This window comes from Bipolaris victoriae (genome assembly GCF_000527765.1).
Source record: "Bipolaris victoriae FI3 unplaced genomic scaffold scaffold_91, whole genome shotgun sequence".
In the NCBI taxonomy this organism is placed as follows: domain Eukaryota; kingdom Fungi; phylum Ascomycota; class Dothideomycetes; order Pleosporales; family Pleosporaceae; genus Bipolaris; species Bipolaris victoriae.
In genome coordinates this window covers 1-26,871 of record NW_014575301.1, presented here as the reverse complement: position 1 = coordinate 26,871, position 26,871 = coordinate 1, and the positions used below count along the sequence as shown (strand labels likewise).

General features: G+C 49.4%; 13 protein-coding genes across 13 annotated transcripts; 9 read left to right on the top strand and 4 right to left on the bottom strand.

Moving 5' to 3' along the window:
- Positions 1–572: 572 nt before the first annotated feature.
- Positions 573–2,297, top strand: COCVIDRAFT_40717 (hypothetical protein; the record flags this gene model as incomplete). The annotated part of the gene is made up of 3 exons (XM_014697745.1): positions 573–1,717; positions 1,777–2,032; positions 2,097–2,297. 3 exons carry the CDS (start codon positions 573–575, stop codon positions 2,295–2,297), a joined length of 1,602 nt encoding a protein of 533 aa, XP_014553231.1.
- Positions 2,298–3,106: 809 nt separating this feature from the next.
- COCVIDRAFT_40716 (hypothetical protein) lies at positions 3,107–3,902 on the top strand (the record flags this gene model as incomplete). Its single annotated transcript, XM_014697744.1, has 4 exons — positions 3,107–3,232; positions 3,282–3,354; positions 3,408–3,582; positions 3,638–3,902. 4 exons carry the CDS (start codon positions 3,107–3,109, stop codon positions 3,900–3,902), a joined length of 639 nt encoding a protein of 212 aa, XP_014553230.1.
- A 688-nt stretch (positions 3,903–4,590) lies between these two features.
- Positions 4,591–5,303, bottom strand: COCVIDRAFT_40715 (hypothetical protein; the record flags this gene model as incomplete). Its single annotated transcript, XM_014697743.1, has 2 exons — positions 4,591–5,193; positions 5,256–5,303. 2 exons carry the CDS (start codon positions 5,301–5,303, stop codon positions 4,591–4,593), a joined length of 651 nt encoding a protein of 216 aa, XP_014553229.1.
- Positions 5,304–6,911: 1,608 nt separating this feature from the next.
- Positions 6,912–7,100, top strand: COCVIDRAFT_108158 (hypothetical protein; the record flags this gene model as incomplete). Its single annotated transcript, XM_014697742.1, has 1 exon — positions 6,912–7,100. A coding segment is annotated over one exon (189 nt), but the record flags the coding sequence as incomplete, so codon positions are not given.
- Positions 7,101–9,745: 2,645 nt separating this feature from the next.
- Positions 9,746–10,339, top strand: COCVIDRAFT_29521 (hypothetical protein; the record flags this gene model as incomplete). Its single annotated transcript, XM_014697741.1, has 1 exon — positions 9,746–10,339. The coding sequence occupies one exon, from the start codon at positions 9,746–9,748 to the stop codon at positions 10,337–10,339; it is 594 nt and encodes a 197-aa protein (XP_014553227.1).
- Positions 10,340–11,344: 1,005 nt separating this feature from the next.
- COCVIDRAFT_18838 (hypothetical protein) lies at positions 11,345–12,112 on the bottom strand (the record flags this gene model as incomplete). Its single annotated transcript, XM_014697730.1, has 1 exon — positions 11,345–12,112. The coding sequence occupies one exon, from the start codon at positions 12,110–12,112 to the stop codon at positions 11,345–11,347; it is 768 nt and encodes a 255-aa protein (XP_014553216.1).
- A 1,323-nt stretch (positions 12,113–13,435) lies between these two features.
- On the top strand, positions 13,436–14,982 carry COCVIDRAFT_108181 (glycosyltransferase family 34 protein; the record flags this gene model as incomplete). Its single annotated transcript, XM_014697740.1, has 2 exons — positions 13,436–13,477; positions 14,044–14,982. 2 exons carry the CDS (start codon positions 13,436–13,438, stop codon positions 14,980–14,982), a joined length of 981 nt encoding a protein of 326 aa, XP_014553226.1.
- Positions 14,983–16,198: 1,216 nt separating this feature from the next.
- COCVIDRAFT_108264 (hypothetical protein) lies at positions 16,199–16,525 on the bottom strand (the record flags this gene model as incomplete). The annotated part of the gene is made up of 1 exon (XM_014697739.1): positions 16,199–16,525. A coding segment is annotated over one exon (327 nt), but the record flags the coding sequence as incomplete, so codon positions are not given.
- A 420-nt stretch (positions 16,526–16,945) lies between these two features.
- Positions 16,946–18,207, top strand: COCVIDRAFT_18836 (hypothetical protein; the record flags this gene model as incomplete). The annotated part of the gene is made up of 3 exons (XM_014697729.1): positions 16,946–17,092; positions 17,147–17,495; positions 17,543–18,207. 3 exons carry the CDS (start codon positions 16,946–16,948, stop codon positions 18,205–18,207), a joined length of 1,161 nt encoding a protein of 386 aa, XP_014553215.1.
- Positions 18,208–18,563: 356 nt separating this feature from the next.
- Positions 18,564–20,338, top strand: COCVIDRAFT_40710 (hypothetical protein; the record flags this gene model as incomplete). The annotated part of the gene is made up of 2 exons (XM_014697738.1): positions 18,564–19,686; positions 19,758–20,338. 2 exons carry the CDS (start codon positions 18,564–18,566, stop codon positions 20,336–20,338), a joined length of 1,704 nt encoding a protein of 567 aa, XP_014553224.1.
- Positions 20,339–20,761: 423 nt separating this feature from the next.
- Positions 20,762–22,000, top strand: COCVIDRAFT_40709 (hypothetical protein; the record flags this gene model as incomplete). The annotated part of the gene is made up of 4 exons (XM_014697737.1): positions 20,762–20,779; positions 20,857–20,928; positions 21,028–21,174; positions 21,338–22,000. The coding sequence occupies 4 exons, from the start codon at positions 20,762–20,764 to the stop codon at positions 21,998–22,000; spliced, it is 900 nt and encodes a 299-aa protein (XP_014553223.1).
- Positions 22,001–22,127: 127 nt separating this feature from the next.
- COCVIDRAFT_29516 (hypothetical protein) lies at positions 22,128–25,406 on the bottom strand (the record flags this gene model as incomplete). The annotated part of the gene is made up of 4 exons (XM_014697736.1): positions 22,128–23,100; positions 23,177–25,087; positions 25,233–25,301; positions 25,363–25,406. 4 exons carry the CDS (start codon positions 25,404–25,406, stop codon positions 22,128–22,130), a joined length of 2,997 nt encoding a protein of 998 aa, XP_014553222.1.
- Positions 25,407–26,604: 1,198 nt separating this feature from the next.
- Positions 26,605–26,814, top strand: COCVIDRAFT_65020 (hypothetical protein; the record flags this gene model as incomplete). The annotated part of the gene is made up of 1 exon (XM_014697735.1): positions 26,605–26,814. A coding segment is annotated over one exon (210 nt), but the record flags the coding sequence as incomplete, so codon positions are not given.
- Between the last annotated feature and the right edge of the window lie 57 nt (positions 26,815–26,871).

Genomic DNA, 26,871 nt, shown 5'->3' with positions numbered 1-26,871 from the left:
CTTCGACTTGCTCCTGAAAGAGACACAAGCTCCGATAATGATACCAAACAGGCTTGCCATGAATGTCAGCAAAGAAAAAGACGCTGTGATGGAGCAAAGCCTTGTTGTAACCACTGCGCAAAGCACAGTAGACATTGCGTATACACAGCGCGGCGACAACGGGGCCCTGGAAAGAAGTAAGCCGTCGCTGGAGCGCCGAAGAAGCAGATAAGGGACTCATGTTTTCCAGCAAAGAGCTCAGCGCGCACTCTATGCAACAGCGGGTTCACAATGATTTGTCATCTGGACTAGCCTCTGCAGCACAACTCTTCGAGATTGATATACAAAGCAGCTACAACCAAGTACACAGTGGCAGGACCGCTGAAGACTCCGGCGAGGGTGAGTATGCGGGTGACAGTACAGAGTCTCGATATCTGACAAACCTTTCCATAGAACAGACCACTCTGAGATATACTGTCATGGACGATCCGGCTCAAGGTCCATGGGCCACAGACGAGACCACGCAAATACTGCCTGCAGCCGCCAAGAAGTTTGCAGCGTTTGCAGCGTTTGCCGCCGACGTTCACGCGACAATGAACCAAATGCAGGCCCGGGTAGATCTGGACTGCTCTGAGAGAAAGGTCTTCGCATGCCTTCCTTCTAAACACCGCACTGTGTGTTTACTGCAGCCAGTAATCGAAGAAATCCAGCTCCGTGGTGTCTTCCTCGAAGAAGAAATCCTTCTGCATCAACTTGACGAGCACTACATTGCTGGTCCGGACGACCGCGACCGCCACCCGTGCCGATGGATGACTGTATGCTCACTCCTTGGAATATCTACGCTCCACAGGACAGATAACAGATCTCTCACCGCAATTTCACCTATCGCATGGGCATTCTTTAAGAACGCATTCGCGATGTACGCCGAGCTCGTAGCTCGAGGACCTGCGATATCCTCTTGCGAAGCACTACTGGTCATGGCCTTGTTCATGCTACGCACAGCCGACGCCGGCCTCGCTGCACAGCTGACAGCGGCTGCAGCCCACATGGCCCATATGCTTGGTCTGCAAAAGCAGGAATACTATGTTGGTCTCGATGCCGAAGTAGCAGAAAGACACAAACGGATTCTTTGGGCGGTGTACATTTTGAACGCTGATGTGACGCACAGATACGGTATACCCTCACCGCTAGATGAAGAGAGTATTGTCATTGAACTCCCCGAAGTCGAGCACTGTCATGTTTTCAGCCCTGGTGATCACACGGCACGCCTTGCAAGGCAACATCGGGGCGGCATTCTTCGACAACAAGCATTTTTTGCCGTTACACAGTTGCGGATACACAAGCTGCTCGAACGAGTTTCCTCCAGGCGACTGTCCATGCAGGAGAGCACTGATCTGCTAGAAGCTGTCACAAAGATCCACCAAGAGCTTGAGGAATGGAAATGTTTCTTGCCTACAGAAACCCAACCTAGTTCCAGATTGTACGGGACTCCACGCCTCGAGATGTCTGTCGCTATATTGCACTACACTTACCTCAGTTGCATTAGCAAGATCAGTATGACAGCGGCGGTCTTATTGGATCTGACAACATTGAATCCGGATATGCAAGAAGTACAGTCTTCCATATCAAACAAAATCTTTGCTACCAGCAGGATGGCTAGAGCTAGGTGCGCGATGGCAGCCCGTGGAACACTTGATGTGCTGCTCCGCTTGAAACCCCAACCCTTCACACACCTCTGGTAGGTTTGCCATAAGTCATGTCTGGTGACCAATCTCTTGAATCTAACCACCTAACAAGGCAAACGCTGTGCTTCCCACTCTCCGCAATCCTCGTTTTACTGTCGGAAACCCTTGCATATCCAGCATCGGCCCACGCTGAAACCGATGTCGAACTCATTCACGACTTCGTCCAATATTTAGAGCGGCTGAAATCAGAGGGATGCGAAGTACACCGGCTTCTCGACGGCTGTAGAAGAATCTGGAGTATTGCAACTTGTGCGCTAATCGCTTCACAAACTGACCAAAAGGTGACGGTTTTTGAACAAACAAGAGAGGTAAGCAATCAAGCTGGGTTCCTTGCAAGTTCTGCAGCGACAAGCTGACATATGGGGAATCCAGTCAATATGTTCAAAGTTCGCGCAAGTCGTAGACTGGCTACAGCTTGCAGAAGGACTATTAAGCAATGTGCCAATGCTGACTAGCAAGGCGCGTAAATTCTTTTGTGACATTCTCGAACTGGGCGAACTGGACGAAAATTACGGCGACTTTGCCCCAAAAATTCTGAAATCTAGCAACTATGGTTTTTCGTTCAGTAATTGAGAGAAGCTCTATTAGTTGAGGATGATTCAATTAAGATGGTTGCTGGAAGAAGATATCATGTTCAGTGGCTTTTTTTCTCGTCCGCGTACTGTACCATGCACGCTACATCCATACGCATGTAGGGCAGGGCGGTGAACCACCTAGACTTACCATGTAGTTTCCAGCTAGAAGTGCTTGAAACATCGCAATGACAGTACCTGCACATTCTATCTTGTTAAATAGCTAATGAAATAGGAGCACATATATCAGTGAGTGAAGACACTTCAGCAAGTAGTGCTCATCGCTTGTGATGGTATAATACAGACTAGGTTGTCTCCAGAAAGTCACAGGGATGGACCCATTAGCCGTAGCCGATATAGCAAACTGGAACGAGACAACTGATTTAGCATAGTACCTAGCGCTAGACCTACCGCTTGAAAATGCGGTCATCCAGGAATATGTGTGACTAATCCGAAGTTCGGACAAAACTTTCGCAGGATATCTAGTTATACCAAGTGACATATCAAAGAGTGGCTCGGGCTTGTTTTTGTCAGCAGAAGATCCCAATGCAGGGTTATCGTAACTAAAGCATCCTGCCAAGACCTGCTGGTTGAGCTAGAGGTTTCTCCCGCACCTGGGAATGCGGATGTATATCAAGTCGATCAGTCAGCAATTCAAAAGCTGCGACACACAGATTACGAAGCATTCTCCCGCAGCGGACGAACGGACCTTGGACGTGTCTACTTAAATCACGAACTGCAGCGCTCTTATTCGAACAAGCAGATCCTAGAGAGTTTTTGCACGCAGCAATATCGTTTTCAGTCTTCATCATGTCGTTCAACCTTACTGGCATTGCGCACTCAATCTGCACACTTCGCCCATTACTTGTCCTTGCTGAGAAAGGGGTTGAAGATTTCACGCTGCATGCTCCGAACATTGCCGCTGGCGAGCACAAGGTAAACAAATTCCGGTCTTAGCTGTGGATAAACTAATGACGAAATTCAGACCGAGCAGCACAGGAAGAAGCATCCTTTTGGTCAGATTCCAATCCTCGAAGACAACGGCTTCGTGCTGTTTGGTCAGTTCGCTGTGAGCTCCTTCTTTTTCGTCACGGAACTAATGACTTTACAGAGTCACGCGCCATCTCCCGTTTCTTGGCCATAAAGTTTGCTAACCAGGGCACGCCTCTTGTACCTTCCTTCCAGGATGAGAAAGCATGGGCTCTCTTTGAACAGTGGGCTTCTGTCGAGCAAAACAACTTCGACCGGTTCGCCCAGGAGATATTCACCCAGAAGAAGATCCGCCCGTAAGTTTTGTATACACAAGCAACTCCATGGAAAGCATCACTGAACTTTTTGAAGCATGTTTGGCCAGCCCGTTGACGAGGTAGCTCTCGAGAATGCAAAAAAAACTCTTGCCGAAAAGCTTGACGTATTCGACGGTATCCTTGCTAAGCAGGATTACATGGGCGGCACCAATTTCTCTTTGGTAGACATTTTTTACATGCCGTTGATGTCGCAGTTGTTCGAGGTCAACGAGGGTGATTTGGTTGGAACTCGTCCCAATGTGCAGGCTTGGTGGGACAGAGTCTCTGCAAGGAACTCGTGGAAAAAATTGTCTCAGTGAGCCGTCTGTCGACAAATATGGCATTTGTGCCTCTTGTACAGCTACTCTACCACAATAAATTCCTATTAGAACGTTGCTACCCCGTCAACACATAAAGTCTCCAGTGTTATAGTGTCTAATGATTTGGTGTGTTTGGGGGGGGAAAGTTTGGCGAACCCCGTCTCTCCACAAGGCCTGAGAATGATCTTGTTTCATCGTGCATAGCAAGAATGCGCAATATCAGCATTCTTTTCCGTGTCCGCAGTGTCTTCTCATGACATTTTCTTATTGCATGCTATCTATGCTGTATATTGCATTGCAAATCATACATTTGACCTTGCAGCCTGGTCCATTTAAGATCTGGTGTTGCTACACCTGTGTGAAGCATATTATTGCTTATTAAGATCATAGATCCATTTACAAAGCGCAAACGTCAGCTGTTCCTACGTTTTTCAAGTTTTCAACCTTCAATTTCGATGATAGGTGACCTAAGTATAGGACATCTTGTGCGGGGTAATAGCCAGCCTTCGACAAGATGCGCTACCTTTCCGCTGGTAACATCACCGCCTTCTCAATTCAATCGTCCTTCAATTCATTATGTTTCTCTTTGCAATGTTTTGAGGTTGGAGAATTTGCTGGGAATCCTCTAGTCAACTACCTATGTTTAAGCAAGTCCAGCTAATATTTCCAATCTTTTGAAACAGTAATCTTAGACTCCCTCTGCTCCAGCCTTTCCTAGTACATGAATTAAACGATCCGTTTCATAACCAGTTCCAATTCGATAGCGTCCAGCAATAGTGATGTCGGGAACAACTTCGACTCCTCTCATAGTTGCCTTGGCAATCTTCTCGTCAACTTCAAGACCACCTGCGCGTGAATTCAACCAAGCCTTAGCTTCCGATCTCTCGATGCCTGATTCTACGGCTACGCTCATAAGAAAGTCACGGGATGACGGGTCTTGGCCGTCCTCAAAATGACCCTTGAACAGCCTTTCCACAACAGCAAGCTGCATTGTGCTGGATTTCTCGCCAGCAAGATGTATCAAGCGGTGACCATCGTATGTGCTGCCGATCTTGCGGCGATTGTTAAAATTAATGCCTTCGGCGCGACCAAGCGCCTGTTCGCGTGCTAATTTTGCGTCTTTCGCCTCTGGTCCGAACACTGAGGCAATGTAGGTTGAAATATCTATGGAGACCTTGGGTGCGTTTGGTTGAAGAATCATCGGATGCCATTGGATTATGATCGAATCGTTGGGGCATCTATCTTGGTGCGTCTGAATAGCTCTCGTGATACGTTTTAAGGCTACGTAGCACTGCTTTCGGAATTAATATAGGCTCCCAAAGGTGATAGTTCGGTGATTTGCACCACACTTACAAAGGGACATCCTATGTCGATTACGACGTCGATTGTGATCCTAGCCATAATGGCGAAACTGTCTGGCTATACAAGAAGCCGGACTCCCGAGATATGTAAAAAAATATATGAAATTACGGGAACTCTGCTTGAGATGTTGCTGTATCAAAATGACATCAATGTAGCGGCACTTTAATACGGAAGCGCCGTTGGACTTTAGCGAACTAAGGCTGGTCCTTGTCCAAAGGGGGCGGCCGATGTGATGCGGATGCAGATGTGGATACAGATGCGGATGCGGATGCGGATGCAAATGTGGATGCGGATGCGGATGCAGATGTGGATGCTTTAAATCGCGCAGCTTACTTACTAAGGCTCTAGCTCTCCCATAACTGGCTGAAAACATAGACAGGATTGCGAGTCCTAGGCCGATCTTGTTTCGAAACAAAACCACACATCCGAGCAGAATAATCCTCATGCTTGATAGTTGCTAAGTTTCTACCATTCAAGTCCTTTGTAATCACTCAACACAAGCTAAGGGGGCCCTCTGTTACAGATCTGTGGATTCAGACTGAGCTAGCGACCCTTCTTTAGAATGCCACAAGCGTTCCCCGTGAGGGACCAGTTATCAATCAAGGCCTTAGCGGAAACCCGCGATGTCTTGACATCTGCGCGTCACTAAGACCTCACGGATACCCTAACACTTTCGAGAGTTTACTCCTAGTTAGACAAAGCATCTTTCTCAATGGAACCGGCGTGAATACATAACTACTCGGATACTTGAAGGCCTTTTTTTACGGTCGGTATCGTATTATAGAGATGAGTGGTGAGTTCGTGTCCGCCTTATATTGGCCGCACGTTTTCTGCTTTAGTATAAATGTCGTAGAAGATCAAGACACTAATAACATCGCAACTGTCAGATACTCGAACATCGCTTCGAAATTTTTAGCAAAGTGAACGCCCCCAATACATTACGATGCCTGCTTTGAGCGTCAGTCTCCTTTGCTCTGTTCTCACAACAATCGTGACCGCAGAATCTAATACGGAGCTTACTTTTGCATATCATTTTGATCTTACGGTTGCTGAACGCGGAAGCCCCTGTCTTTTCACGGGCAAGATAGACCCCAGCGCGGTAATCAATCAGTTATCAGAATGTTCTTCCATCACCATCCACGCCGTCACTATTCCGCCTGACGTTACCCTTAATCTCTCTAGACCCGCCGATGGGATCTCTGTTAATTTCCGGGGGGTCTCGACCTAGGGCGTTTCAAAAGGATTTGGTGGCCCTCTTCTCAGCATCAGTGGCAAAGATAGTCTCGTCACCGGTGAAGCAAGCGCCATGCTCGTCGGCCAAGGAAAGATTTACTAGAACGGGAAAGTCAGCAGTAAAACCGTCCCAGCCAAGCTAAAATCCTTGGCTGGCCACAATCTCGCTGGTAAGTAATCAAGCAACCATCTCTACCTTGAGAACACCCCCATTCAAGCTGTAAGCATCAACGACTGCGAAAGTTTCACAGTTAGTTACATGATTATCCACAATTCAGATAGTGACAGTTTGCCTCCCAATCAGACCGCCCACAACACTGACAGCTTTGACGTTGTTGCGAGTTCGAACATTCTCATTGGCCATGCCACCGTGCATAACCAGGACAATTGCGCAGCAATCAACTCTGGAACAATATATACCCTCTTGAAGTCGCCGTATTTCAATCGTACAAACAGCTCCATCGAAACGCTATCGAAATAGCGACACGGGAAGGCTGTATTGATTGTAACAAAGTCGAATTTCTAAATGGGCTGCATCGCGTACACCAACAAGCCTTCAAACGATCGACAATCTGTACAGCCTGGGATCTGGCAGGAATCTAGCCTCTACTATCTAGAGTATCGTGACATAGTATAAGGCTATTATACTAGATAATATCTATAGAAAGTTTTAAGATACTGGGCTTATCCTATATAATTATTATATTATTTTATTATAGCTTAACGTCGTACTACGTACGCTAACTCTACTAGCGTAAGAGACTACTACTTAGGAGCTAAAAACGCTGCGTAACGCGTGTAAAATAGAGGCAGAAGCTATACTTATTTAAAACTATATATAAATCTAGTAAAGGTCTTTTATAACTTCTCTTAAGGAGTAGATATAGTAGTTAAGTAAGAGAGCTTAACAGATAGCTTATAATATAGTGCTTATACACGAGAAACTTAATCGCTTTAAAACTATAATTAGTAAAGTAATAAAGTAAAAAACTTATAAGAGGCGCTATGTATAGCTAGGTAGATTCTAGATAGTTAGTAAGATAGCTAATTAAATAGCTAAGGTAGAGGGTAATAGCTGTAATAAGGGTATAACGCCTACGAAGAGAGTACGTAGTAAATAGCACTATAGATGTTATAGCTAAGTTAGACATAATTCCCGTATATGCTAAGTAGAATTAGAGGATATAAAGAATAGCGACGCATCTAAAGAATAGTATTCTATTCTGCTTAATAAGAAAGATTATAGTGGTGTTGCGCAATTCTATTATGAAGGTGTAACAGTGTAGAGAGGTGGCCCACTCGGTGGTGAAACACGTTACCATTAGTTACCTTCCCAGGCAGTGAAGGGACCGGCTTTGGATGAGATTGATTTGGGCAGGCTGACCAAGTTGAACATCTTATCAATGTACAGTTTTTTGCGGCTCAACATGGGTGGACCGTCTCCGGGAGCACTCAGTGGACAGCTATCGAACCTCAAATATGATAAACTCATCATAGATTCGTAATAACTAAGATGCCAAGTAAGACGGGACTTGCTTGGCGTGTTCTAGCTAGCCTAGTAAGGGCTGCAGTTGTTGCATATTCACGTTGGGCTGAAATTCAATCAGTTATTCACTGCAGCGAGAATATATTGCCAAAGACTCAAAAGTAGCCTCCTACAAGAAAGCTGCATGCAGAGATATGTACTGGGAATTAGCGATAAGGACTGCCCACTAGCTAAACACAGAAGTTACAACTTCATTTCCCATGTCTTTGCATGTTTTGCATCGATTAAGCACACATGCGAAGCCTTTGATGCTTTTCGTGATTGTCCTACATGGCATTGAGCGCAAAGTGCTCGTCGCTGTCATAATCGATGGAAGTTCTTTCTGGCTATGGCAGAATTTATGTGTGTAGACGGACGGTATCTTGTTTACTTCCTAACAAGCGAACACACCGCTAGTCATACACAGGCCCCTAGCTATCCATCGCCGCCAATACCCCTAATAATACACACCCCACCCCTGAAGCTTGTAAGCTTCTTACCTTTGTGCGAATTCATGGTGGAATATCCTCTTTCGTGATCACCCTCAGCCAGCACTCTCTAACACGAGGTATAGTAAGGGTGTGGCTGGGTTCGTATGGACCGAGGTTAGGGGTAGGGTAGGGTCACATTACCTGTGGATAGAACTATGATAGAGACAAGGTCTTATTAAGCCTACCTTTACTGTATCTTTATCTGTTCACCAGCTTGGTGAGGAAAAGGAGTTGCGACGGGAAGTACAGGGCCTTGCACCTTCTATCTACAGGAGTACCAAGGCCTCAGGCCCCGTATTCTCTTCGTGCATACTAATTCAACCCTGTTAATATAGAGCGGGCCTTTTGCGATTCGTCCACTCGGACTCTGGGTGCATGGAACTAGCTGCATTTAACCTAGCATGTTGGATACCCGTTCGCATTGGCAGACTGTGATTGGCGCGCTAGCAAGTAGCTGCACCAGTTCTGAGAGAGCCTGGTACTTGGGCAGGCCTTATTTTACCACTTTTTCGTGGTGTAAATGAAGTCCCTGCATGTGTAGGCCACATACATCTGCGTGTAGGCCACCTGCATTTGCGTGAAGGCCACCCACTAGTCCTTTCATTCACGACACCGAGACCCTTGGTATTCGGTGGCATACCTTCTTCTGAGCCTTGGCTTCGTAGAACTCATATATACACACTGGTTCAAGGAATATTCAATATGGGGGCCGTGTCTGCAAATATGGTTTGCCCAGCCTGGCAGCGTTGTTTGAATTCATAAATCCCCAGGATAACGAGCACTGAGCTAATTATAGCCACTATCTATACCTCTTTAGATTGCCATCTAGATCGCACGCCTAAACAATAGCTGTGCTAGAGCCGGGGACGTATCCTGGTTGGCACAGAGGATGTTTACAACCTCACGGTTGATGTTTGCGCAGGATACAGTCACAGACATGGTGTAGATTGAACTTCTTCATCAAGACTACGGTATAGAGCTAAATTAAGGATACGGGCCAGAACACCATACACATCTGCGCCGAGTCCACGATGCACCCATGCACATCTGCATTGGCTCACGACTAACCCTTGTACTCTGTAGACATCTGAACTCCTAATTGTTGCAGGCTTCAAAGATGCTCTCTGTATATAAAAAGAGCTTCTTGCGCACTCACTTTGACTATCCACTCATCTCTACAGCCAGCAACTTCATCATCTAGTCTCATTTGCAATCCCGCAAACTCCAGCACCATGCGATCCTTTTCTTCTATCCTCCTGGCACTTGCTACGGCAACCAGTATCCTGGCTCTTCCAGACACCCAAGAACAGCCTCAGATCCCAGATCTCCCCAACGGTTTCTTTGGGGGCTACAACAACCCGGATGGAACTTCTACACTCCACTTCCTCGACACGAATGAGAACATCACCTTTACACCTACACCCGCTCCTAGTGTTCCGAGCCGTGCCAAGCGCGCAGAGGAGTACGGCTGCTGGGCAGGCACCCTGAACCGAGCCGGAACCGACAGGGCCATGAACCTCATGCGAGAGCGATTGAGCCACACACCCATCGGCGTTGGACAGTTGAACGATTGGCCTGCGTACTTCGGATACAATGAGAACGGAGTTTACGTGTACGCCTGCGAAAACTCTGGTGGAGCTGGAAACTACTTTTACTTTGAGCGCTCGCACCTGGACCGTATGTCGAAGATGATGGATGATCGGTGCGGCGCGTATGTCCCGGGATACATGATGGATTGGTGGTGGCTTCCTACCCACCGGGAATTGTTCGGCAAGGCTTTCAGTGGCACTGCAGTATGCCAAGGAAACTGGAGGGCCCGTCCTTAGTGTGCAGAATATTATATTGGGTCAATTGTGATACCGGTGGTATAGCTACGCTTGGAGGTAGTGGTTATGCTCGATCTGGTTAGGATAGTGGTGTTGTAGCATAGTGGCTTTTCGGCCTAATACGAGAATGATTATCATCGAAACAGGACGTACTTGCATGAATGTTTGAAAAGAAGAGCTATGAATGTCTGCTTCATGATATTCGATCTGGCTACTCGAATGGATCCCCTGTTACCCAAGTTCTATTTGAATCTAAACGGTGTTTTTGGCCTGCAGGAGGATTCCTATCGCTCGATTTACCAAAAATCAACTGACCTCCAATAAAATTATGATGGCCATCATCGCCAGCTACTACGAATCGAGGGCGACCCAGGCGCTGGCAAAATAACCTTTCTCTGCGACATCAATTCTGAGTGGAGACTGAAGCTTGCAAAATCAGGGGCAACATCGAATGTAGAGCTGGAGGATAAAAATACCAACATCAAAACATCTTCTGTCTACCTGATTGCCAATGCGTCTGAAACTAGGGGAGATTTACTTGCTCTCCTTCTAAGACAAAGAACTTCAGAGGCTTTTCGGCTCAGACTTCGATAAATTCAATACGTCCGATTTCGAACATAGTGTGAGGATCATGCCTCGCCAATTTGCGCGGGACCTGCGGAACGAAGCCCATAATGTAGCTAAGAAAAGTGCAGCTTATGTCGTGCACACAATTACAAGCTATTTTTCCAATTGTATTTGTAAGCAATATAGCAAAGAAACCAATAATACGTACCAACGAGATGGATTAATTATCCCATCAGCTCCCTCACAAACGGCAACTACTTGAGAGACTCCTTAACCCAGCACTAAGAGATCTCTACTCAAGACTAACTCGATGAAGCTGAAGATGACAATTGGGATAAAAACGACAAAATATCTCTTCCCGCACCTCGAACAATTCGAAAAGTTTTTAGTCAACAACCAAATAATCGAGTAATTCACTGGACAACCCTGAAAATTAAATCAAAAACCCCCTACTATGTCGTCCACCCCCTCCTGCCACACCTCACCCGTCTCATTCTCCGCCCTCCTCATCGCCCGTTCAAACATCCTCGTACCCGCCCTCCCCGCACCCCCTTCATCCCCCTCCTTCACCGCCCCCATCACAATTTCAACCCCCTCTAGCACTTCCTCCTCCCCTTCCTCCCCAACCCCATCATACTCGTCCTGAGAAATAGGATCGAAAGAATCACACCGCACCGCTTCCTTTTCTGTCCGCCAACCCGCACCTTGGTATATGAATAAGAGACCGTGGTAGAATTCGTAGGAGGGATTGTCGATGTAACTCGGTACAAAACCAGGTAAGCCCGTCGGGCTAGATCCAGGCGTCCGGGATGCGAGTTGGGCAGTGTAGTCGCCTTGATGTTGTTTTTCGGCGTGGTAGTGCGAGATACAAGTTTCATCGGAGGTAGGGGAGGAGGGGGTGGATAGGAAAGAGAATTCTAGACGGAAGGGGCAGGGGTAGTGTTGGAGGGGGGTGCCGCGTCTGATGGCGGTGAAGAGGTCGAGTGGGTGGATGGTGGTGGTGTTTGCGGCTTTGTGGGTGAAGTAGAGGGAGAAGGTGTAGAGAGGTGGGAGGGGACATGATTCTCTGCCTTCGAAGAGGAGTAAGGATTGGGTGTTGCTGTGTTCGGTGAAGGGCAGGATGTGGGGTTTTATGCGGTAGATGCGGTTGCGTGTGCGTGTGCCTTCTCTGCCTGTGACGCTGGAATCATCGCCATGAGTTGTCATTGTGGGCTTGAGGGGGATGGAGATGGCATCTAGGGTTGCGGTTTGGAGTGAGAAGAAGTGACGTTGATGTAAATAGGCACGTGCCGACTACTAGGCTGCTATGGTACTACTAACAACGTCAAAAGATGGAATGTTGGCAAGTGGGTAGAGATTTGGTACAACATGAGCCCAACTCTACCTCATCGAATTCAGTCTCACTTCACCTTGCCCAACGCCCGTTCGAGCACTCCTATATCCCCACAATACCTCGGAGTAGTGAGGGATATGGGGTACCCATCTACCAGCCTTTACCCTACAATGCTACTCCAACGCACCGAGTGTCACTTATACACTAATCAGCTTGTTGTAGGAGATAAATTATCAGGTACTAATGTAAGACTGATATATCCTAAAATGGAAAATGATCACGGGTTTTACTATGGCTCGTAACGAAAATATTAATATGTCGTGGTGGATAGCTTAGTAACATGGATTAGTATATCCACTTGTCCAAGCGGTTAACGCAGTGACGGAAACAGGATTTTCTTTTCCTCAAAGGAAAGTATAGTTTCCACTATTTCCGTTACCTCATTGGTCCTACCTTCCTTTCCCTTATCTATTTTCTACATTCTTGCATGATCTCAGCGACGACGCAGGACATCATGCCTGTATATACAATTCCAATTTTTGGCGTCGCTGGGTGTATCCTGTTGGAGCAATGCAGGGGTAAGCTGTCTTACTTTATGTTTAATAGTTGGGGCTGAGGCGTAGTGCGGGCATTGTCATGTTTCGTGTATGTAGCATGTTGCGCAGCTTGCCGAGCGTGGCTCGTGGGCAGGTGCGCGCCACTGCATCAAGTCCGCGCACACGTGGGGATTTTCGGCGCCGCAGCGAAAGCCATGTGCGCAATGGCATATCTTATGGGTGTATTTTTAGGTGGCGCGGTGTTCGGACATGATGCGTTCGCTAAGGTATGTCTTGCAGGATGAGTAGGGTAATGGGTTGGGGGAGGGCAAACTGATGGCCCTGATCCTTACAGCTGCCAATAACTTCACACTTGACATTTCAAACAATGACAACCTTGGCGTTGGCATGTGCTCAGTTTGATTGGAGACATATAGTCCAGTAAGCCAAGTGTGCTAACACGCGGTGATGAGGTCTATCCAAACATACCTCTCGGTCTATTACGGATGTAAGTAGCGCTAGCTTTTGCGACGATGCCCTGAATGTCTCAATCCAGAGGAGACTCTTTGAACCCACCATGATCATGCATCAACTGGTACCGTTGCTTTACCTGAATGAAAATACAACATCTGTCATGGGCTGCTCGATCCCGATATCGCAATGATCAAAGTCCGATGCGCAAAGTCCGACAAGCACTACACGGTGACTGGAGGCTTACGCCCAGTCTGGACGCTAGACACAAGATGTGAGAAGCTAGTATTGGTAACATGGCGCAGATTGGCAGTCGGAGTCTGTACACTGCACGCAAACATACTCAAGCCCTTGGGTTGTGTGTGCCAATGCAAGTATGGCCGAGCCGTTATCTTTTGCGATAACAAGGAGACGGGAACGCTCAGCTGGAAGCGGAGGCTGAAATGAGTCCAAGAAGTCTACGTCGCAGTACTCGTCAGCGTCGATTGCTTGTCGTCTGCGGAGTGCGGTGGGAGGTGGCTTTCGTATCGTTTCTTTATAATTTGGCTGCCGTCACATAAACGTGATATCAGGACCTTACCGGGTGTAAACTCAGCAATCACTATCTTGCTTGTTTTCTGTCTTTCGCTTTTTCTTACACTACAATCATGTAAATATCTCCTGCGATGCTTACTAGTAAATTTTTTGTTTGGTTATGTCTTTTGATCGTCGGATCTCCGTTCATCCTTTGGTTTCGTGGATCAGCGGAAGGTTTCTCGGTTCCATACCCACGACCACCATCCCGACCAGTCCCGCAGTTTTTCGCTCATGGTGCCTCGAAATGTCTGCCAGAGGTACCGCCTGAGTTCATTCGAGCAGCAACGGTTAAGCGCGCAAAGTGCCGAAAGTATTCACCCTTCGCCAGTGCGAGATCACGCATCGGAATTGTTACTGCGCATTTTGGTGAAGTCAAGGAACATTATCAAATGGCGTTTCAAACACATTTGTTCCACTCTTTGGTCCATGGAACAGAAGTCAGGGTCATGTGCGACCCTATTGTCGACGATCTGTGGAACAAGCCAGCCTACATCTTGGACCTTCTCTTTCGCGAGATGATGAAACCAGAGAAGGAACGTCTTGAATGGGTTCAATGGGTGGACCGCGATACTCTTATTCTCGACCAATGCAGACCCATCTCGAGCTTCCTTCCACCCGAGAAGGGACGCTACGGTTTGTGGTGGGTTCGTGACGACGAACCAAATGAGGAGCGAAAACCCCAAGCAAATACGACACACTTACTCGTAACCGAAGACTGGAACGGTCTCAACAATGGGGTGTTCCTCCTTCGCGTAAACCGTTGGGCGATCGAACTCTTCACCGCTATCCTTGCTTTCCGGCACTACAGGCCTGAGGTCGACCTCCCATTTACCGAGCAATCCGCCATGGAGCAGGTTCTTCGTACAGAACAGTTTAGGGGTCAAACAAGATATGTACCCCAGCATTGGTTTAATGCATACGAAGGGGGTGCAGCACAAATGTTTGAGGAGCGAAAGGATGAGGAGGGGTTAAAGCAGTTCCAGGCCAGGAGAGGCGATTATTTGGTGCATTTTGCGGGGCACAGCAGGAAGGATGAAGCGATACGAGAGTGGACGAGCATGCTAGATCAGAGCGGAGACGTCTGGGAGGAGAATAGGGTTCAGAGAGACGTGTCACAAGAGATTGAGACCTTCTGGAAAGGCTTAGGGTACGGAGGGTAGGGCTGGGTCCATGCGTAGCAATGTCATTGTGTTTGATAGATAGCAAGAGAATTTTTGTAATTTCCCAACCATGTTTTTGTTAGTCAAGTGCACTCGCAGATGCATCAAGGACGAAGATGTTGATAGGTGGGCGATTTCTCCGTGGGCAGCAAGATGGCTCCAATTTGGTTTCAGGCACCAAAGCTTATACAGCTTCTGGAAGAATAGAAGGCCTACGATTGGGACCGATCTCCCCTCGCAGCTACGCTACTGCAAGGCGCAGGTACTGACAAAGGGCTACGGTTGGTCCTTCAAATGGCAATTGATCCGGTATCACGGCAGTCGCCTCTCTGGCGCAGGCCAAACCCGACTTGTGGCGAGCGTCGGGATAAGTATAGAAATCAGGTAGCTTTACCGATGATGGATTGGAGGTGGTGTTAGCGTGGTGCACTGGAGGCCTAAGGGTTCTCGTTGCACACGATGAATTTCGAAAGCATGGGGACTGTGCTGACGTCAGACATGTGAATAGGGTAATGCAGTCGAGTCGAGTGCAGTCATATGCAATCGACTAGGGTAATTTTTTCTCTTCAATTGTGTGCGGGAGCCGAGGATGCGGAGAGGAATAGTAGGGAATGTCACTGGTAGTGGTATCCGAGGAATGCCATGTGGTAGTAGACTTGTTTAGCGAGAAGCATGTGAGAGAATGAAGCGGGAGGGCGCAATATAAGTGGAACTGCGTTATTATCTGATGGCAACACGAGTCGCGGGCGATGTTGAGCATGGAGCCTGTCGTGTTTTGGAGGGGGTGATTGGGGTAGCAGAGGTCTGGCGCTCTGTTCATGCGATTTCACTAGCCCATACACAAAAGCTGTTCAGCTTGGTGGCGCCAGGCTAGTTCCGCTTACGGCCGCGGGCCGTCTTCAGGCGACAGATGGCAGTGCCGTCTGAACCGTGAAGCTCGTCGTCACAGCTAGACGCCGTCGCCAAAGCTTCCCCCAACGTCTGCCGCCCGAGTCAAGGATACACGCCACCAGATAAACACGGGGGTGGGATGGCTTCACCCCATACATACATACTACACTTCCGCATCCTCGACTGCTTTTGACCACAACTGGGCCCTGCATTGCCTTTTCGAGGATCCACCGAAGCAGTGCCGCATGAACCACCGAAGAAGCACCACCATCATCACCACCACCATTGCACCCTCGATTTTGTATTTGACTTTGCTCCTCGTGGGCTATCCAGTTACTTTGTATTTAGGGCTAACCGCTCCCCCGCCGCCAGCTGCTGTTGGAGACCTCAGTTTTGGGTCGAGGCTGTCGGACAAGCGCCACTGACGATCCCATTGGTGCCAACGGTGAACATCCGCTTTGGACTCGGGCCCCTCGTGCAGATCATCCCAAGCACACATCTCTACCGAATTTGGCCCTTGCAACTCGTTCGGTGCTTTAGCACATGGCTTTTTGGGTCCGGGGGGACTTCTTTCTCTAAGCGATCCCTTGCCAACTGCATCCATCCGTCCGTCTCTTCGACTCAGGACACCGCGCCCAATCCCCCAGACTTCGAGAGCGACAAACCCACTCCGATACCCTACCCCAGAGCGACACTTCCCCAGGCAACTTCCGAGAGCACCCTCAACCCTATTTCCTGATCATCGCAGAGAATCCCATGTCAACGAGTAGCGCTGATTGCATGCTGAGTCCATATACGGGTCAAGAGATAGCGCACAGCTTGCTGACCTAGACCTTGGTGCACCACCCACGGCTGACGTTTCCAACACCTCGTGGCGACTTTCGCCACCCAGTTTCTGATTTTACTACAACATCTGCAGTATATACATAGCAGACATACCCACTCGTTCCCATCCACCCAAGACAAGCGCCCAGAGCGATTTGCGCCGTGCGGCTAGCCCTACGCACTCCCCCGGCTCAGACTGCAGCGCCCGCGACAACTTCGGCGCTTTGGCGACGCCATCTCGCACCCCATGTCGCCATCCATTCTCCAGCCAGAGGCGGGAATATTCTACGGCATATGCTGGCTCGTCGTCATTGTCCGCTTGATTTCGCGAAGGCTGCATCTGGGATCATGGAAGTCTTTGCAACTCGACGACTATTTGATTCTGGTTGCCATGGTTTGTCAACCGCGCTCCTGAGCTGAGCAACTAGAGATGCTGAACTACAACCAGGCCACGGATACGGTGCTCATCAGCATCATGCACCAGGTCGCCAAAACCAGCAGCAACCTAATACCGCCTGGTGACGACATCTCGCAGTATACTCAAGCCGAGATCAACACTCGTATTTATGGCTCCAAGCTGGTCTTGGTAGTGGAACAGATGCAGATCCTCACAATCTGGCTCATCAAAGCCTGCCTCCTCATCATGTACAATCGTATGACTCTGGTCTTGCCGCAACACAAGATTGTTGTTGCTACTTCCGTCTATGTTGGCGTGTCGTTTGTTGTCATGGAGGTGTTGTACCTTGGTGTGTGGTGCAGGCCGTTCAACCAGTACTGGGCAGTCCCTCCAAGCTCAAGTAAGCATATTGCAGGCAACTCTGTTGTATGGCGCTTATTATTACAGAACAATGCTCCGCCGCAACGAACCACCTCATCACGAATGCCGTGTTCAATATTTCCAGCGATTTGATCATCANCAGCATACCCATGCCGCTTTTGTTCAAAGTGCGCTTGCCAAAGAAGAACAAGATCATCTTGGGCCTAATCTTTTGCATTGGAACTTTTACCATTGTCGCTGCTGCCCTCAACAAGTACTACTCCTTCACACATCCTTTTGGAAACGAGTGGACAATCTGGTATTTGCGAGAGTCGTACACTGCCATTCTCTGTGCAAATCTTCCACTGACCTACCCACTTATCCAACGCGTCTTTGGCCTTCGCAACTGGAGCTCCAACACGTACGATTCCTCGAATGCTTATGGTCGCTCCACCACCCAGCCACAGCCACCCTCGGTACGACGTCCCGACGCGTCTTGGTCTGAACCGACGCCACAACAGATACCTCGAGGGTTCAGGGACATTTTCCGGAAGACTGAGAGCCAAGAGGATATAAATGGTGGCTTGGGCAAGCAAAAAGAAGAACGCGACCCGGAGTTCATCACAAGCGCCATTGAGATGGAGGACGCGCAGTCACATCGGGCGTCCAGCGTGAGCGGCCCAGGGAGCTGGCGGACCTCTCGCAGCATGGAGGACCGAAATAAGAGCCCCGAAACATTTCACCCTGTATGAATGATGCCATGACCTTATTAACAAAAATTATTCTTATTTACATACACTCTTTGCCAAGTTTCGTGTTGACCCCAATTGCAGCAGGACCGCAAACAAGCCAAGAATTCGATACTCACCTGGAGGAGTAAAGATCTCCCCGGCCTGTTACTTGGTGGTCTCGTGTCTTCGTCGTTGCGTCGTGCTTGTCCTTGGAGCACCGTGATGGACGTGCCTGATGGGGAGCCCTAGCCATCACGGTACATAGGTACTCACGCGATACATGAGCTCGGAGAGCTCTTTAATAATCTACAGAACCTCTTCATCAACAATACTTCTTCCAATCATTGGATTGCTGGAAACCTGTAGGTCGCAATACCATGCATATCCACGACGTTCTGATTGTCGGCGCTGGCCCAGCTGGTCTAGCAGCTGCAGCACGTCTCCGCGAATATACACCATCCGCGACCTTTACCGATGATGAACATCAGAGATACCATTGGATAAAGAAGCACGGTCGAAAGATGAACATCAAGAACTATCGGAAGAACAAGGACTCGTTGCCAACGCCGCCTTCAACACCATCGAATTCTGACTGTGGATGCGAGCATCAGGAATCGTCAGAAGAAGCAATAGACATGCTAGTTCTCGATGCTGATGGAGCAGACTGGATGTCCAAGTGGAAGCGACTCTTTAAAACATTCCACATCGACTACCTTCGCAGCCCAATGTTCTTCCACGTCGATCCCGCTGACCGAGACGGGCTGCTCGCATACACATACGAACAAGAAAGGGACAAGGACATCATGGCTCTCCCCAATATTGCGGGCAAAGAAGTCAGCAAGCATAAGAAAAAGAAGAAGCTTAAGCAAGGAAGGTTTCTTGGTGGGACACCAGATGTGGACGAGAGGGATCGAAAAGACTACTTTACGCCAAAGACGGATTTGTTCCATGCACACTGCAGCGAGGTGGTGCGGCGGTATCGCCTTGGCAGCGATATGATCCGTCAAGAAAGCGTGACCGATATCGAATACGGAGAGATAGCAAAGTTTGCGGATACTGAACACGATAGTGTTATATCGGATGATGGTTCGGAAGACGACCGAATGATATTCCGCATGGTAACTGACAAAGGCGTCCGCTTCGCTCACGTAGTCATTCTTGCCATTGGCCCTGGGAACGCCCCATCGCTACCCCCTGTGCCCGGCCTACCCAGTGAACGCCCACACGAAGGTTTCTCTCACGCCATGCAGATCAAGCAGTTCCCTGCGCCACATGTCGCCGCCAAGATCCAGGCTCGGCAAAACACAAGCCTGCTTATCATTGGGGGCGGCCTAACGAGCATTCAGCTAGCCGACCTCGCCCTCAAGCGAGGTGTAAATAAAGTTTGGATGCTGATGCGTGGACCGCTCAAGGTAAAGTACTTTGACATGGACCTGGACTGGGTCGGCAAATTCCGGAACTTCAACCAAGCTGCGTTTTGGACTGCGGACACAGACGAAGGTACGCTTCCGACACCACATTGTGTGAAAGTTTGTGAGGCTAACATGTCTCCTTTTTTTCTTTTTTCTTAGAACGATGGGAAATGATCATGGTTGCTCGAAACGGCGGCAGCATGACACCCCGGTACCGCCGGATTCTCGACACGCACATTGCTAATGGTAAGATTGCTCTACACACGCATACAACACTCGCATCGATATCTTGGGACCCTTGTTTCAAGACTTGGTCGTGCGAGACGTCGTCGTCGCAAGTTAGTCTTCCACCAGTTGACTACATTGTGTTTGCTACTGGCATTCAGTCGGATATCCGCACCATACCTTTCCTGCAGACGATCCAGAAACAGCATCCTATCAAGTACGTTGGCGGCCTGCCCTGTTTAACTGAGGACATGATGTGGAACGATGACGTACCGCTCTTTGTTACGGGGCGACTTGCTGGACTGCGCCTAGGGCCTGGTGCGCCGAATTTGGTCGGGGCCAGAATTGGCGCAGAGAGGATCGCGTGGAATGTCGAGGATGTTTTGAAGGGATTGGGCAGGTCGCGACGTGATGTGCGGGATCAGAGCGATAGTAAGGATGGGGACGAGGACTTGGAGTCATATGCTGCGGCTAGGGATAATCGGTTTAGTAGTTTAGTTGCGATGGATGAGTGATGCATGGGCTTTGGTTAGTCGTAATTGCACTACATAGTTTCCAGCTCGAAAAAGCGCTCTGTATGAGTCGCATTCCAGGATTGCAAACGAAGAGAAGACATATTTGACGTTGAACCATTCAGGTAAGCGTTGGTGCTTCTGGAAACCTCCCAAATCGAGAAACGACTTGCGATAATCCAATTATCGCGCGTCGGGAAATATCGCTTTGGTATTGCCGCTGCCCGCTGCGTCATCCGAATTCCCGTCGATTCGGCTAAGCGCAAGGCCCAATCGGTTGCCCGGATTTCCCTTTCCCTTTCCCTTGGCCTTGCATTTCTTTCCTAACCCGCAAAACCCATCACCCGCGCAGATTCATCTAATTAGACAAGAAAGAAAAAAACGCCCAAAAAAATACCACTCCCTCCAACCAACCAACCAACACAAATGGTTTCCGGCGGCAATGCAAGTCTCATCCCCTATTGGCTGCAACACGCTTCAAGCAAGTTGACTTGGACTAACTGTTTCGCTTCGAAAACCAGGACGACAATATACCAGCGGTAGTTTCGCTCGCAGCCGGTGGTATTGCTGGCGGTGTCGAAGGCTTTCTCTCGGTAAATAACAACCCCCCCAAAAAAACTGTGTTTTTTTAAACTTCCGAAATGGCCCCGTGACTTACATTGTGTGCTCTTTTTTTTCTTCCGTCCTTATAGTATCCGCTCGAATTCGCAAAGACAAGAGTGCAGTTGAGGGCTGAGAAGGGGGTGCCGACGCCCAGGAACCCGTTTTTGGTCATTACACAGATATATCGGAATGAGGGTATAAGGGCGCTGTACAAGGGGTGTGGAGCGCTGGTGTTTGTAAGTTTGGTTTCTCTTCTTCTTTCTTTTTATTGGCTTAATGCATCGAGTATGATGCAATTGCTGGTTTTAATTAACCCTATGTCTTCTTTCTATATGGACGACAAGGCGTGTGGTTACAAACTCCCTGCATACGTTATCACCAAGACCAACATAACCCCAGGGCTCCGTCGGAAAAGATGGCGTCCGCTTCCTCTTCTTCGACCAAATCAAGGCATCCTTCGCGGATCCGGAAACCGGTAATCTTTCTCCCGTGCGCAACCTCCTCGCCGGCATGGCCGCCGGCGTCGTCGCATCCATAACCGCAGTGACACCAACGGAGCGCATCAAAACCGCCCTGATAGACGACGCCAGGACCGAAAAGCGCTTCCGCTCCGGTCTGCATGCCACCGCGACCATCTGGAAAGAGCACGGAATTTTAGGTCTCTACCGCGGATTCGCTGGTACCACGCTCAAACAGGCCTCCGCGACGGCGTTCCGACTAGGGACGTATAACATCCTCAAAGACTACGAGAAAAAGAAAAACATCGAGCAAAATACTGCTGTCAACTTTGCAAACGGCTCCGTAGCCGGTGTCGTGACTACGCTTTCCACACAGCCCTTTGACGTCATCAAGACGCGGTCGCAGAGCGCAAAGGGAACGAGTACCGCCGAAGCCGTCAAGAGCGTTCTCCTCGACTATGGCGTCCGTGGATTCTGGAAGGGCACAACGATGAGGCTCGGTCGAACTGTGTTTAGCGGCGGAATATTATTCACAAGCTACGAAGCCGCCGTCAAAATCATTCTGCCGTTGTATCCCGGCGCACGACAAGTCCAGACTGCATAAGATATGAATCTTACCTACACACCTAATCTACTTTCTTAGAACCCAAAGACCAAGAAAATAAAGAAAATCCATAAAGCGTTTTTTGTTTTTGCTACATGCTATGTACTTACAAGGAAGTTACTTGATTCTAAGCCTTTACAGCCCTCGCATCATACTCATCGATAACGCTAATAGGCTTCACAAACCTGCCGAGGGGCTTATATTCTAAATGTCCCAGGCCAAACGCCTGGGGTCCTCCAATTTCAATCCCGCGCTCGCTGGTCCACCGCTCACTCGCCGTGACCGCAATCACGGAAACAAGGAGTCCATAGCGGTACTCGGGGGTGCCAATTGCCTCGCCATTCTGCGCATCAATGACGGCAATAAGATCCGGTACAATGGCGAGCACATCTTCGTTTCGCTCCTCGCCCGTCGCGCGGTCCCCCGTCTCGGGGATGCGGAAAGCGGCGATGTTCTCGTTTTTAAAGGGGATCTTGATGGTGCTGCCGAGGAAGTCGGGGGTTGTGCCTTGAATTACGACTTCGCCGTATACATGGCCCATGTGGAGTTTGCGGGTTACGCCTACGATTTTGCCTTTGAAAAGTACGCGGCCGGTTTCTGCGCCGCCGATGGCTTCAATGATGCTTTCGGCGACGGTATCGATGCGGTTTTCCTTGCGTGCGCGTGCGACTTCGCGGCCGATGCGCCAGGAAAGCGATACTGTGTGTTCGACGGCCCAGCGCTTCGTTTCCTCCCCGCTCACTGGCGCATCGGCGGTGCCCACTGAACTTCCCATCTGGCTCAGCGCCGCGCGAATCACTTGTTCGACTTTGAGGTCGCTGGCAGCGGTGGGCATGTAGAGCGTGTTTCCGTTTCCGTCGGCGACGGCCACCGGGGCGAAGATGATGGGGCGCTCGTTGAAGACGACGGGCGTGGTTTGCCATTTTGTGGGGTAGGCGCGGCCCATCCAGTCGCCGTCGATGCAGGGGACGTTCATGTTGGAGGAGGCGCCGAGGACGAGGCCTTGGAGGCCGTTTGAGCCGCCGATTTCGAGGGGGATGATGTGCGTGGCGGAGGTGCTGGGGTTGAGGGTGCGGAGGGTATTTTGGGCGTCCATCATTCTGGGTTGTTGTTAGTTTCCTTTGTTCCCTTCCACTTGGTACTGTTAAATTGGTGGGAGGGAATTAAAAGACTTACTCGTCTGCGGAGAGCTTTTCGATACCGACGGTTGGACTACCAGCGCCGCCTCCGCTACCTACGAGAGCATCGTCTGCTAGGTCGTCCGGGTTGACAACGCAGACTGTGTGGCCTGAGCGAAGTATTCCTCGGACTCGAAGCATAGTTGAGTAAGGGGATCCGCCACCACCGGTACCCAGGATGTAGCACCCGATTGTGATCCATGCGAGATCTGTTTCTGAGATCCACCACTCGCGGTTCTTGACGTTGGGCTTGTACGTATCGATGTCGACATCCGTGACAGCATCGGCTTCGTCTGTGTTTTCTTCAGTTGAAGGCGCAGCAATAGCAGCACCGGCGTCCTCCGGACCAGTTTCTGACTCCTCTCCGTCTTTAGTCACATCCAAGTCTGAAAAGTCGCCTGCACGGGAAAAGTCAAAGTCGCCAGCAGCTCGAACCATGAAGCGTGTCTTGTTAGCCACATACTGCAGTGGCAGATCTTCCACTTCGACAATTGCAACTGTATCCGCTGAGCCGCCTGCTTCAATCGTCTTTTGCTTAGCTTCAACACAGATTTCCTCCAGAAGCTCCTTTTGTGACTGCTTTTCAGTCGACTTGACAGTGTCGATGACAGCACTGACGCGTGCCATTGCAGCACCAATTGCATTGGCTACGCCCGACCATCGAGGCTTGATCACCCTGCTTGCACCTTTGAGTTCATCTGGTGCTATGACTGCACCTCCACCCACTAAAAGAACAGGAATTTCCTCCGGGGACGTCTTCATCGTATCAATAATACTCTCAAGCATGCGCTTCGTCTCCGTCTTGAAAGCCTGTACATCCTCCTCCTTAAGCTTCCCTCGCACCTTTTCCGGCTCGCCAATAGCAACATCAGACGATGCTGCAACAATGTAATCAGTCGCCGTTGCAACACTGCCCCCAAACACAAGTGCTTTTTCCGGTAATTTGTAGCCCACAGATTCCGGTCCTACCTGCATTTTCCCTTCGACTCTCCGCACCAGACTGCCACCTCCCAACCCGATACTCTTGACATCGGGATATGAAAAGTTCATCCGCACGCCCGATAGCTCAGAGTATGCAGCTTGCTGTCTGGGGAAGCCGTTGGCAAGTAGTAGACCCACATCTGTAGTGGTGCCACCAACATCAACAACCATCATAGCTTCTCCTTGTTCTTGCTTTCCCATTAGAAACGCCGCTCCGCGCATACTGTTCGTCGGTCCAGAAGAAAACGTGCGGATAGGCAACTGACTTGCTGCTTTACCACTGAGTATCGTGCCATCGTTCTGCGTGATGAAAACAGGGCAGCTGAGTCCCAATTTCTTGACTGGCGTCTGAAACGACGCGATTGTCTTTCTTGCAAAACTCAGAATCGAAGCATTCAGTATCGCGGCATTTTCGCGCTCCAGGAACCCGAGGTTGGCGACCGTCTTGCTGAGCACAATGTCGACGTCGTTGCCAAGTTCGCGTCTGATGATTTCCGAGGCGCGTTCTTCTTGCTTGTCAATTGTGTCGATGGGACTGAAGACGCCGTTTACGACTATGCTTTTGATTCCTTTTTCTTTGATGATACGACACTGTTCGACGATTTCCTCCTCTTTGATGTCTGAAATCAGACTGCCGTCGACTTCCAGTCCGCCCTTGAGGAGTGCGTAGTGTCCAAGGATGATGTTGCGCAGGGAGGTGGGCCAGTCAACACAGGGTGGTGCGTGCTTACTGAATGGGCCGCAGAGACGGATGACAGCAACGCGGGAGAGGCGTGTTCGATCTCGAGTCACAACCGCATTTACAAAATGCGTTGTTCCTATTGTCACGCTGGCTACGGATGCTGGGTCCACCGACGCGGATTTGAACATGGTCGTGATGGCATTGGCGATTCCATGGCTGGGATCCGTTGTCGTTGGAGCCTTGTGCCTAGTGGTATCTGTGAGCTCTCATGTTATCCTACATGGAATGAATTGGCTGCCCTGACTCAGGTACGTATACTGAGGCCAGTGCATAGGGGTGGGATGCAAAGCGAGTTGTTTCTCTGAGCGTAACAAAGGAGGAGAAATATTACCAAGCAACAATCCCACGATCCTCCTCATTCGACCTTGTAGGATCAATGATAACTCCATCTGTATTCGTACTACAAAGCAACCGTCAGTTTCGCAATACAGCTTTATTCTCTGCGTTGTGGCGTAGCTCACCCGCCAACGTCGACACCAATTCGCAGATTCTTCGTCGCAGCCATGGCAATAGCAAGACTCGTTTTTGAGAGAAAAGCGGAAAAAAATTGAAATGTTAGGAAAACCACAATGGATGCTGTCAAGTCACTTCATTTCTGACGTGACACTGCTCCCATCTGATAAGATGTGGATTTCGCGTTGGCGGGGCAGGCCAACCCTGGCAACATAGCCCCGAAGTCGCACCTTGCTCGTGTTCGACTGCACAAACAAGGTCGTCTTTCAGCCGTCCCACCCTCGTACATCTCCAATTCACCTCTCCACTCTCCAAACCATCTCCAAATCGATACTGATTAGACTTAATTCTAGGTACTCGCCATCATTGCGCACAACCAATCTCCTCCGTCGCTACTCTGTATCCAAACGGTTGTTCGCCAAAGTATCGCCTGTGCCCCTCCAACCCCACCCGCCGATCTTTTACTACATCTACATTGCTGGGATAAGAAGAACCCCTCCTTTTCCCCCAGATACCCAATGCCACGTGCACTCCGGAAGCGATTATCAACTTATCTCTGCTCCTTCCAAACCCCCAGTCTTGCCTTTTTCTGGGAATAAACGAGCATGGATATTAATATGGTTTCTTGAGGATTCGGATTACCCCCCCTGGGCTATTGGTTGCATTCTAGAGTAGTATCAAGCATTCCTGCGGCGTATACGCTTGATTAATGCAAAGTCGAGCTATCACTATTGCAAACTTGCATACTCTCCTTCTACGTCTGCCTACACATACTCGCCAACTCTCGAAATCACGCAAACATCATATGATAGCAGAGAAAAAACAAGCTTTCCGTTAGTCCTCAAACCACACTCTTGACACTCAGCCATTCCCCGCGCAATCGCGCTAGTCGCCGCGTGCCCGCCCGCTGTCTAGATAGTGCTCCCACCATCTCCTCCACCCTCCCCCCATCCCCGCTGGAGTATGTAGGGGGACGCCACTACATAAGGGCCTCGGCGCCGAGCCCTCTCGGTCCCGCAAGATAACCACCCTATACCTTTCATTCTTGCCTTTAATAAAAAGGGACATACAACTCAGCTATCCCCTGCTCAGCTTTCCTTCTCCTCAGCTCTCCCTCCTCTCCCTCTCCCTCTCCCTCTCCAACCCTCCTGCCCCATCCACTCAACCCTCACTATCTTATCTATCCCATTCCCGCCCCTCAATGTCCAAATAATCGGAACGTGAATATATAAAAAAGCAAAAAAAAAACTATGGCTTTAAAAGACCGCATAACCTCCCTCCCCGGATCCCTCCGCCTCAAGGGTAACGAATCCAAACACGAACAAACAGACGCATGGAGCAACCGCGACTTAATCCCCTTACCACCCGAGCGCCGAACATGGGGCTGGTTCAATTTCTTCGGATTCTGGTCTATCGGATCGTTGAATCTGGCGAATTGGCAGACGCCTAGCACTTTCTTAGGTACTTTATCTTCCTCTCTCTCTCTCCCTCTCTCTCTCTCTCCCTCTCTCTCTCTC